The 12,006-nt window shown below is 39.3% G+C and overlaps 1 protein-coding gene across 3 annotated transcripts in view; it reads right to left on the bottom strand.

Moving 5' to 3' along the window:
- The window catches only part of LOC131979811 (partitioning defective 3 homolog), a 293,005-nt gene that overhangs the window by 75,447 nt on the left and 205,552 nt on the right, over positions 1–12,006 (bottom strand). For all 3 annotated transcript variants that reach the window (XR_009395141.1, XM_059343852.1, XM_059343853.1), the window contains one exon: positions 11,105–11,357. Coding sequence is in view for 2 of the 3 variants with exons in the window: in XM_059343852.1 (XP_059199835.1) it covers positions 11,105–11,357 (253 nt within the window). In the remaining variant the exon portion in view is untranslated. The remainder of the gene's footprint in view (positions 1–11,104; positions 11,358–12,006) is intronic.

Here is a 12,006-nt window from a genome sequence, read left to right as displayed (position 1 = left end):
CCAAGAAGTGTAATCGTAAAATATGTGACATTTCTCTCCAGAGGCTTCACAGTAACTCAAAATCAACTGATCTGACTGAAATTGTTATTATGTTTGTGATCACAAAAACAGGGACGACTTAACGGCCGATCGAGCTCTCAAATGAACCGTTTGTAAAGTACTCCTCACAAGTTCAAACCCAATTCAGCTGGTTTAGAGTTGGGGAGTGCTAAACGAAGAAGGCGTCGGCGCGGCCCCTCGCAGTAATGAGATTCATAGGGAGGGAGTGACGCTTAGCAAAATAGGAGCCATTGCAGAGATATTTCAGCTTGATTGACTCAGTATAAAGCTGCAGCCTGTTGAAGAAATGACTTTGGCACTGCGCTCGTTCCACAATGAACCTCCGTGATTATTCACAGGGAAATTGGTCCGCTGAGAATATCTACCACTTCTAAAGAGAGAGAGAAACAGAGGTGTGTGTGTGTGTGTGTGTGTGAGTGTTAATGAAAGAGACAGAAGAGAAAAAAATGAACACGCGCAAAGAGAAACTCAATGAATGAAACATTAAGAGCAGAAAACTAAACTACAGCGAAGAATACAAAGACATCCTCAAGAGGTGTGTGTGTGTGTGAAAAAAATGAGATAAAGTGGGGAAAAAAGAGGAAGATGAATTAAAAAGTGAAGGAAAGAGAAAGTCACAGGATCAAACGCAAACCAAAGAAGTGAAAATCCCAACAGTGAAGTGCGAGTATGTTTAAGAATTTAAGAGAAAGAGCGTAAATTGACGAAAAATGAGCAAAAAAGACAGACAGAGATGTGAGGTGAGTGAATGTGTGCATGTAAAGCAACGCAGAAGAAAGAGAATTGAAAACAAGAGACATAAAGTAAAATCAATGAGAGAAGCATAAAGAAAGAACAAAACAAGCGAGTGAATCTGCAGAGAAAAGCTGTTGGTGTGAGTGTGTAGGTGTGTGAGAAACAAAACACAACGCTGAATGGGAATAAAGGTGAGAGGAGAAAATGAATGGGAGAGTGAGACAAACACATGAAGAAAACAAAATTAAATCGAAATGAATCGTGCAATATTGACGGTGAAGAAGAAAAACAAAGAAATGGGAAAATGAAGAAGAGGATAATCAAGATAAAGTAAATAAAGAAATGATGTCTGAGATGAAAACCAGAGAAAATAAGAAAATGCAATGTATTTGTTGCATGAAATCGTACAAGGTATAACTCCAGTGAAATGAAATCCCAGCAGCTGCTTCAATTTGTGCATTATTCACCATAAAGGAGCCGCCTCCTCCTTTTCCTGCCTGTTCTGTCACTTGGTTGAATGATGCTGATATTCCTGTTTTTTTTCAAGTTTCGTTCAAACAAAAGACATCACAATAGGAGTGTGCCATATCGTATCGTTCACAATAATATCGGTATATTTTTTTTATGGTTAAAAAAAATGCATATCATGATATTGGCAACGTTCCTACTTCTTGATGTAGTGGTTAAAGTTGTTTTAATCACAAAAAGCTACTTACTCCCTGTTGCTAAACACATGCAGCTTTCAAAATAAGAGCACAGTGTGTTAAGAGAATCCACCACAGACTTTACAAGAAGACTGTCAAAATAAGATGCCTTAAATAAAACATACAATAACCTTTATTCTCCTTTACAAAATGTCATTAAAATATGCCCCCGGAACCCCTAAATGGTTATTTTTATTATTTGCTCATACTCAAGAGTAATTTTTTTTGTATTTGGAAACTGTTGAGATTTGCACTTCAAACTACATTTTAGATTTTTAATTATTCATACAGACTACAAAAAAAATAATATTTTTTCATCTTTTAAGTATTGTACTGTACTGCAATATCATGATATTCTTTTAGGGCCATATCGCCCACCCCTACATCATAATTCCTGAGATCTGTTGGAAACTGATGTGGGCATGTTTGTCGTTCACCCCATCATCCTGCAGCCCAAATCTTGCAGAAGAGCCGCTGTACAACTCCTCTACCATTCCAATTTCTCTGTGTTGACTCTGAAGTTTACATTTAGAAATCTCGACCAACCAGGAAGCTGTGGTCAGCTGATTTCACTATCCTGATGAGGTCACCATGACTAATCTTTTGTTACAGACCCCTCACTGAACAGTTACTCATCTCTAGAATGTCATAAAATCTGACCTCTGACGTTGCAGAATACGTAAAGAAACTGTTTTATCTTCTGTGACTTTACGTCTTTACAAACAGTTTGGTGTTTATCTCTGTCCTTGGATAAAACGTACGGACAAGATGAGATGCAGCTTTTACCATCTGAGTTAATGTGAAACCATGACTTTATTGTCAAAAATGTAGCTCATTCTCCCTCAGCTCATTCATCTGAATCAACAAGTCATAGCTATGCTTTGCACAGGTGTTTATTTATTGTTGCTATTATGTATTTACTATTTATATATATACAGTTTAAACTTTATCTATGTTTTTACAACCTAAACAAGTTTTATTTTACCGTTTTTATTTTAATTTATTTTATTTATTTTTTGTTGCTATTCTTACTTTAGTTCACATCAATATCTAAGTATAGTCTGGACCTGTAAGAACTTTTAAATGTAATTTTTAATTTTATTTATTTTTTATTTAATTTGCCATTTCTTAACTCCCACTGTCTTAAATTGAATGATGTGTGATATGTGCCTCTTTTGTGTGTGTGTGTATGAGGACTCTATACTGCAAACTAAATCTACCTCTGGGTACAAATAAAGTAACTTGAACCTGAACTTGTGCTGTGAGTCCATCTACAGATGCTGAATAAACCAAATAGAAAGACAACTCCTTGATTTGCCTCGATTTGCTTTGTTGTACAGAAATGATCACCACACTGTTCCATGTCAATCACAAGAGTACAACTAACAACCAACTTTTTCTGTATCATCTTGGAACATTTTATTTGGAGGCAAAATAACCCTGACTTACAAAGGAATGGACTGAATTCTCTGGCTTGCAGCACCCTGGTGGCCCAGTGGACTAAAGCCCAAAAAACAACAGAAAGTTAGCACTGGCAGACCACGTCCTGCATTGTTTTGGCATCCATGTGAACCAATAGGAGTGAACACACATCCAGTGCACGCGCCGCACAGATGCTACCCAGTGGTTCAGCAGCTGTTCCATGAAAATATGCAAGTCGGACATAAGACGGCTACTGATGAATCTGGCTTTCCATCATCACATGTGCTGGTGATTTGTCAAACTGGGTAGATAGATGTGCAAAGTTTATTTAAAGACTAACTTTAGATTTTTTTAAAGAAAGATGAAGGCAGGAAGACTGGTCTGACTGGGGAAACTGGGGAATTTTGTTGTATTTATGCATTTTATGCAACTTCAGTGGTGGAATGTAACTAAGTACATACACTTGTACTTAAACCTTTGAAGTCCAGGAGATTTTGGCTCAAATTTGTCAACTTCCTATGCATTAATTTCTGTCTCTGTTTAGCATCTTTCAGTCTGTCCTTACATCACATGCATGGCTTCTTTTTCTCCACACGAACTTGGCCAGCAGTCAGATTTTTCATTTTATTTGAATTAAAGTATAAAGCTCTAAGGAATCGAAAATACAAACAAAAGACACAGGTGTCTATGGAAATGTACCATTTAATAGTAATAGTTTCCATTGTAAAAGAAAATTAAAAATGGTCTAGAAACATAAATGGCACACTGTGAAAGCTCCTATGATTGCACTTTCAACTGGCTTTCTCAGCTTGTCTACATATCATATATAAATAAAGTTATTACTGTAAATAAAACATGTGTATTTTCAATAAATAGATGGACTTAGAGGGTTAAGTGCAATTGTGAAAAACTTATACATTACTTGAGTATTTCAATGTTATGTAACTTTAAAGATCTACTTTTGAAGCAAATATTGTTCTTTTTACTCCACTACATTTAGCTGACAGCTTTAGTTATTTTTAGGTTTAACATGAAAGACATGATCAATTTGAAAGGATTCCGCATTTTTATAAATTAAATCTCATGATAGTATATTAAGCCATTAAAATATGAGCCCTATCTTTACAAAATTAGAACGCTGCTTACATAAATGAATCACGAAAAAAGAATCTAATATTATATTTAGGATATATATATATATATATATATCTGAGTGGGACCATTCTGCATATAAAATTCTTTCACTTTTGATACTTTAAGTATATTTTGATGCTGATACTTTTGTGCTTTTCCTTAAGTAAGTTTTGAATGCAGGACTTTTACTTGCAGTGGAGTAATTCTGCAGTGTGGTATCAGTGGATCTGAATACTTTTTCCATCACTAGTCACCTTACATAAATAATCCAATACAACCTTTAGACGAACACACACCAAGACTAAACTGCTCTGATAATTTGTTGATGCATTTCATACAAAATGTGTAGATGCCAAATGCATCTGTGGTGACCCAAAGCTGTCTGTGGTTTTTCTTGGCAATGAGGAAATAAACAGCTCCCAAGTTTCCAGAAGACAAACTGAGGAAAACCAAGAGATGGGAATGAGGAGGGGAAAGCGCAGTGAAGATGGAGGGGGCTCGGAGACTAAGGTCCATTACCTGATTAATTTAACTGCGGCCGCCTGAAATGCTCGGAGTGACGGCTCGCCGTTAATGCTAAGAGCAGGAGTGATCTATCACAGCGAGAGGACGGTTGACACTTTCTTTCTCCACACCACTAAGTTTCATTAACAGCCCCTTTAAAAGACAGCCTCACACTCCTTGCCACATGCACACACACAAACAGACACACTAAGATTTATGACTAACTGGGAAAACTTTGAAGAGGAGACAGAGTATTAACCGTGACACCGGGGCATTCAATAATCTTATATTCCAGGCACAGTTAGGCCCGCCTCGTCTTGTAAGCCTGACGCCATCGATAAAGAGGCTTTGACGGGTTTTTGTGGTTTGAAAAGACAACTTCAAAATGTCAGGGATTCAGCTAATTCTATTCAGCAGACCACCCATGTGTCACTGCTAATCCTTTCAACCGCACACAAAGTGAAAACAAGTCTGCTGGTGTTGCAGGCAGTTTTGGGTGACATATTGGATATGCAGCACAACAGAAATGTCAAGGAGAGGTCGGTAATCAGGAAGTGGTGAATTTAGGATGTCACTAAAATATGATCGCAGCATGATGACATCTATGGAAATGTCAAACATGTCAGTGATGAATACTGATCAATCTATCACTGGACACATGTATGACAAAATCATTGCTGGAAGAAAAGTATTTCCTTTATCCTGTCTTGTCATGTTATTGGATAAGTGTGTTGTGGTCTGTACTCTCGCCTCACAGTTAGTGGCTCGCGGGTTTCAAATCCTGCTTTTTCTTGCAATTTGATTCAATTCTCTCCAGGTCCTCTGGCTTCCTCCCACAGTCCAGAAACATGCATCTTAGGTTTAATTTGTGACTCTAAATTGCCCGTAGGAGTGAATGAGAGCGTGGACATTTGTCTGTCTCTATGTGTCAGCCCTGTGATAGTCTGGGGACCTGTCCAGGGTGTACCCCGCTGCTGCGATCGGCTCCAGAGTTTGGATAAGCAACAAAGGAAAAGGAATGAATGAATTCATGTTATTGGATGAAACTATAGTGTTTCTTAATCTCAGACAAAAACACTTAAAATGTTCCCTTACAACTTTCCTTATAAATCATGCTATGATACTGCTAAAATGAAAAGCCATGTACTGTACTTTAATATAAAATGCTAACATGTTAGCATGCTAATATGCTATTACTTGTGAGTTGGCGTGCTCAGAAGACAACCTCCTTAAACTAGAGGTCGACCGATTTATCGGGCCGATATTTGCGTTTTTTACTTGTATCGGCATCGGCCAATACGTGCATGCGTTCGCCGATCAATGAGCCCATTTCACTGAGCCAACACCAGGCAAGGCTCGGTGCAACCATTCTCTGGTGAGCTGCTGCTGATACCAGAAAAAAGAAAAACACATCAAAGATGTGGATCATCTGAGGCGCCACCACCTCGAGGCCTCGAACAACATACACATTGTTCGCTATCCAACTGTTAATATTGTTTGTTTTGTTAATAAATGTTTCTTTTTTTGGTTTGAATTGAGACTTGTTTAACATTTGTTATCATTGTGTCATTTTTATCATGTAAATGGAGGGAGAAAAGGCAATATCAGCTTCAAGAATTGGCCCAAAAAAAATCGGCAGCACATATAGGGGATCGATTAAGACTGATGTCAAAATAATCGGTATCGGCATCGACCTTAAAAAACCTGTATCGGTCGACCACTACCTTAAACTATACCTACATTTGCATCTTGACAAGCTAATTGCATGTTATGTAAACACACCACTATTTGCATACAAATATGCTATTACTAAGCTATCATTAGCATTGAGCCAAAGGTACAACTCAGCCAAAGTAAACCCTGGGATGGTTAAGTTAAGTCCAAGGCCAAGCTTTAGGGTTTTGCCCCATGAGTGAGATTTAAGAATAACAAAGCTATGACTCATTTTTTTCAAACATCCAACATTTTTCTCTTGTTCTGATCATTACAGCCTCATAGAGCCGCCGCTCAAGACTTAATTTAAAGGTACAGCTAAAACTACAAGCACTATCTTATGATTAATGCAACATTATCCGCAGTTTGTTAGCTGTGCTATTAGCATCTTCTCTCATCATGTATGAAGCGTCCATGACAAACAAACAAAAAAACCCAAGTGTGAGTTTCAGAGAAAACCCACAGGCAGACGGAAAATATGGTCAAAACCAGGCCTCACAGTGCTTTCCTCTGCGACACATCATGAAGCCTGTCACAGCGTGAGCCTTTTCTATGTTCAGGCTTGTTCACTTGTTCATGACCAGAACACACTTGCACAACCACACACACACACACACACACACACACACACACACACACACCAAACACACACACTCAAACCACTGCAAAATTAGCGCAGCCCTCAAATTTCTGGGCAACGACAATCTTTGCTAGTGCCAAGCTAACAGACTGGGTGTTGCTTCTGAGTCCAAGTGATGAACAGAGAGAGACAGAGAGAGCGAGAGAGAGAGAGAGCGAGAGAGAGAGAGAGAGAGAGAGAGAGAGAGAGAGAGAGAGAGAGAGAGAGAGAGCGAGAGAGAGAGAGGGAGAGGGAGAGATGGATACAGAGTTGGCAGACTGCTCTGTTGGCAATGGTTGATGGTAATGAGGCTTTGATTGGGACTGAGTGTGAGGCCTTCGAGACATGAGAGGGTCAGGCAGTGGCAGCTCTGTTGAACTCACACACACATGCATGCATGCACACACACACTCCTGACTTCCACAGGCCTCCCACTCCTGATCCACCCCTCCTACATGCAAACACACATCAAAGTACAAGCTCCCTGACACTCCTGCGCCACTCACTCGCACACACTCGCTCACTCAAACTCACGCCACTCGTCGGGAGCTCTTGACGCTCTGTAAAGCCACTCGGGGGAACTAACTTGCTCACATCGCAGTTGGTAGTGTGATAGGGCCGCACTTTTATACCGCTTTTAAAAAACAGTAGCGCTGCTCTCTCGACACATCCACCCTCTGTGGTTCGGGCTAACGTGCACATTTGCATTCTGTTTCATCATGACATGTTGACACCAACACAAGTGAAACATGCAAATTCTGACAACTTTTTTTTCCCTTTTAGTAACATATTTGCTGCTAAGTGCTCGCTAATGTGGTGTTTGCTAAACTGTAGCTCCCACATATCACCTGTCAATCAAACAATGTGGGTGTTACAAAGACCTGCTTGTCTTTGGATGTTCTCTTGAATGTGGTGCTTTTCTATTTTTTTCCCTCTATCTGCAGTGAGCACAGACAAGCAACAGAAAAGCTTAAATTCCTATGAGGTCATTCAAATCTGCCTTTCAGAGGAGTTTACCTGCTTCAAATCTACTTTACAGCACATGTTCAGATTCTGTCAACGCTGAATTAACACTTTACGTGGATGATTCCTTTAATTTGAGTTATGTGATCCACGCTAGACATACAGATGGGTTGAACACATCTCACATCATTATTTTGGAGCACACAGCTGTCTCTGCCAGTAAACACTGGGCGCCGATCAAACAGGCAGTGAGACAGAGTTTTAATGGAGCAGATCTGATGTGGCCAATATTGAGCCAATCAGAAATCTGTAAAGCTGATGTTCCGACAGTACACACCAATGGTTATCATCTGGGAGGAGAAGCAATTTTTAGTGCATGTGAGAGGATTACAGCCGTGTTTCTTTGTTGGTGTGGATTTGTGTGTGTTTCAAACTTTTTCTGCATGTGTGTGCAGATCACAGCACCATCCCCTGTCTGTGTGAGCACTATATATATCTCTATGTATGTGTGTGTTCCCTCCTAATTACTCCAGTGTGTGTTTAAGTATGAACTATGCCTGATGTAGGAGTTTGAACTATTTGTCCATCCTACTGATTACTCCATTGTGTATGTGTGTGTGTGTGTGTGGCCCTGACTTCCTTCCATGAGTCTCTCTGCTCCACTAAATGTGAGCTGGTGTCATCTGAAGCGATCCCACCTGTTTGGCCCTCAGGAGCTGTGTAAGGGCCGGAGCCAGCAGAGCTCTGTGTCTAACAGCTCAGTCTGAGCTCCGACAGCCCACTGGCTCCCACTCACAAACAATGTCTCTCTCATTGTCCTGTCTTCCCTCATCTGCTGCTCGCCCTTTTTCCAACTTGGCATACTACACTTACATCTTGAAAGATTCAAAACCTAACAAAGTATTTTTAGAATATGTATTTGAGGGTTTGAGTATGCCATAAAATGCTTTAAATACACATTTCAGAGGATGAGTATTGCTAGTTATTAGGGTTGTGAACGATAAACCGATGCGATCGGATATTCGGTTTAACAAGTGAGAGATATGGCTGCGTCAGTAGCAGCCTCCTCAATCGATACAAATCAGCCATGAATTCCTAGATTAATCGGTTGTAGAGTCATGGATCGGGTGTCACTTTAACAGCTGTAGACATGCACTACTAATTAGTGTTTTCTCTGTTTAACAAACATCTGCACATGAATAACAACCTGCATTCTGTATTTATATGTGAACTTTGTCCTGCTCAGTGGCACGGGAATGCCTATATATTATATTATTTATTTATTAGCCTATTTTATTATTATTATGGTGATATATTCATTATTTAATATCCCAGAACATGATTGTGTTGTTTTATTAGGTTATATGATTAAAGGAAAATGTAAATGATGTCACTCAGATCAAACCTGAACTCAGGTGAAAATTACAAACGGTGTAAAAGTGTTTCTTGCTGACAAACAGACTCTGTAATGTTTTTTATTTATTTATTACTTTAATAGTATCCATAATAACTCTGAATCGGGGAAATAACAGATCATGAAAGGAAAAAAAAGCTTCTAGAATAATTTTTTCTTTACATTATTATAAATGTAGAAAGATGTTTGTGTTTTTTTGTTGTTTAGACCCACAATAAAACAGACTCTTTAACTCTATGGCGAATCAGAAAATAAATAAAATATAAAACTTGTGAGTGACACACTACAAAATATCTACAACAAATATTAACCGTAGAATCAAATAAAATCTAATCGTTCTTACACTATATCGATTCGAAGTGTAATAAAAGTATATCGTTTTTGAATCAAATCGTAACCTGTGTATCTAAATGGGAATCAAATCGTTTATCACAGAGAGATGTGCAACCCTACTACATACGTATACTGAAAGTTAGATAAAGTTAGATAAAGCTAGTAAGTAGACCATGTGTTGAGATTATTTTATGAATTTTCTGTTCACAGGGTCAAGAATAAACCTTAAAACAGGTTGAATTCACATGCATCTTACTGGTGAAATCCTCCTCCAGCTCACTTAATCTCTATTTCCCTTACAAGATATTATTTATTATCAGCCTCTGTCATTTGTTTGTCTCCAACAATATTTTTCTTCCACCCATTGCACCAACTGTATCTCCCTTTCCTCCATCTTTTCTCTCTCTCTCGCTCTCTCTCTCCATCTCTGTGGACCTCATTACCTTCCCCTCTCAGACAAAAGTCACTGTTTTCCCTTCCCTGTCACCGCCACTTTGGCTAATATGATATACGGATATATTACTGGCCCGGCCCCAGAGACCCCTCAGCCAATCACATGGAAGGAGGACAGACCAAATGGCCCAGACACCAATGGTTACAGGGATAGAGAAAGGGAAAGACATTTATAGACTGTACGCTAATCGGACGTGTGTGTACTGCATGGAGATAATTTCTGTCAGTTAAGCTAGAAGGGGTGTTTGACAGGTAAAATGTTGGAGGCTGCAGAGACAGAATTAATAACGGGTAAATAAAGCACAAAGGTCAAGTCGTCTGGAGTCTAATTAGAGTTTCCTCACACTGTTTAGTGCTTTAGGTCCACAGCTCAGACCTGTCTCACTCACAGGAGTGTGGGCCAGGGTTTTATCTGTTTAAAGAATATTACAGGTTGTCCATGGTGGTAAGAAGTGTACCAAACAAGTCATTTAAGGGGTTGTTTCTCCACACACGAGGACAGCACACAAGCCAGACTCAATAAGGCTGTATCAGCTGTTTGCAGGAGATATTGATCCGTGTGTCTTGGACAGAACACGCTGATATTGAACACATCTCAGTCCTCGCCTGATCTCTGATTCAGGGAAAGTGTTGTGCTAACATTGTGCAACGAGCAGATAATAATAAAGTAAAAGTGGAAAAACTCTCTGCTACACAATGTACTGACAACAACACAAACGAAGCTATGAGCACACTGTGTTCTTACACAGTGGCAAGTCCCAAAACTATGAGAAAAAGTCTTGGTACATGAAGCAAAATACACAACCAAAACGACTGCTGATTGTTAAAAGGTCTGCTGCACAACATTGTCATAACTGGTTACAAGATTTCAAATGCCCAAATAAAATCTTGACATAAAACAAAGAAATAAACTGATTTGCGTACACTTTTGTTATGGCTTGGCTCTCTTGCGACTCTGTAAAATCACTTAGTGACAGGCTGTTTGTTAAAAAAAATAGCTAAATTATAGCTAAATTGACTTATTTTACCTAGACATGTTGACAGTCTTACCTGAACATGTCCCCGAGTCCTTTCAGCATGCCCTTCTTGGGTTTTCCCTTTTCCTTTTCCTTCTCCTTCCCGCCCTCCTGCTTCTTCTTCTCCTTCCCTCCTTTGTCTTTGTCTTTGTCCTTCTTCTTCTCCTCTTTGGTGCGATTAGTGCCGTTGACCAGGGGTTTTTCGTTGCCGGACAGCGGCGTCTGGTCGGCCACCGTGGACACAGAGTCTCTCCCCGATCGTGAACTCTCCTCCGTGTCCTCCTCCACTGGACATAGGGAAAGACGCACAAGAAGAAGAGGGACACAGAAGAACAACGGGGAGAAAAGAAAAGAGATTCTTTTTAACCAACGAAGAGGTAATTTTGAAAAGATCGGTCACATGTATAAAAATCCATAAGGCTAATAAATGAAAATCTATAAGCCTCATGAATGTGCAATTATGTCTCCTGAGCGCAAAAAGGGCCTTAATATAATTGAATCACATATTCCAGATAGTATCTTTAGAGACCATTAGACAGTAACTCATATAAAATGAAGAAAAGCAATACAGGGATTACCATCTAGTATTATTGAATGTTCCTCACACAACATATGAAATCCATGTCAGATAGAAAATAATTAGACTTTTAAAATAGTCTCTTTTGGGGAGTAACAGACTGAAAATACCAGCTCTTGCTGCTTCCTTACTCCAAATTAGTTTTTCATTTTATGGGGATAAAACAGAGAAATAGAGGAGGAAGATGACCTGGACACCGTCTGTGTTTGAAACACTGAAGAAGAATCAGGGACGAGATGATTCTGTGAAGGTATTCTGTCATTGCACTGCTCCATAATTTGGGAACAATTCACAAGTACAGGTAGTGCCAATGGAAATAAATACTTTCTAAATAGTATCATTCACATTTCTAAGAAGAA

Source organism: Centropristis striata, chromosome 11 (genome assembly GCF_030273125.1).
Source record: "Centropristis striata isolate RG_2023a ecotype Rhode Island chromosome 11, C.striata_1.0, whole genome shotgun sequence".
Classification (NCBI taxonomy): Eukaryota; Metazoa; Chordata; class Actinopteri; order Perciformes; family Serranidae; genus Centropristis; species Centropristis striata.
The sequence above is the reverse complement of the archived record's forward strand: the minus strand, read 5'-3'. Positions and strand labels throughout refer to the sequence as shown.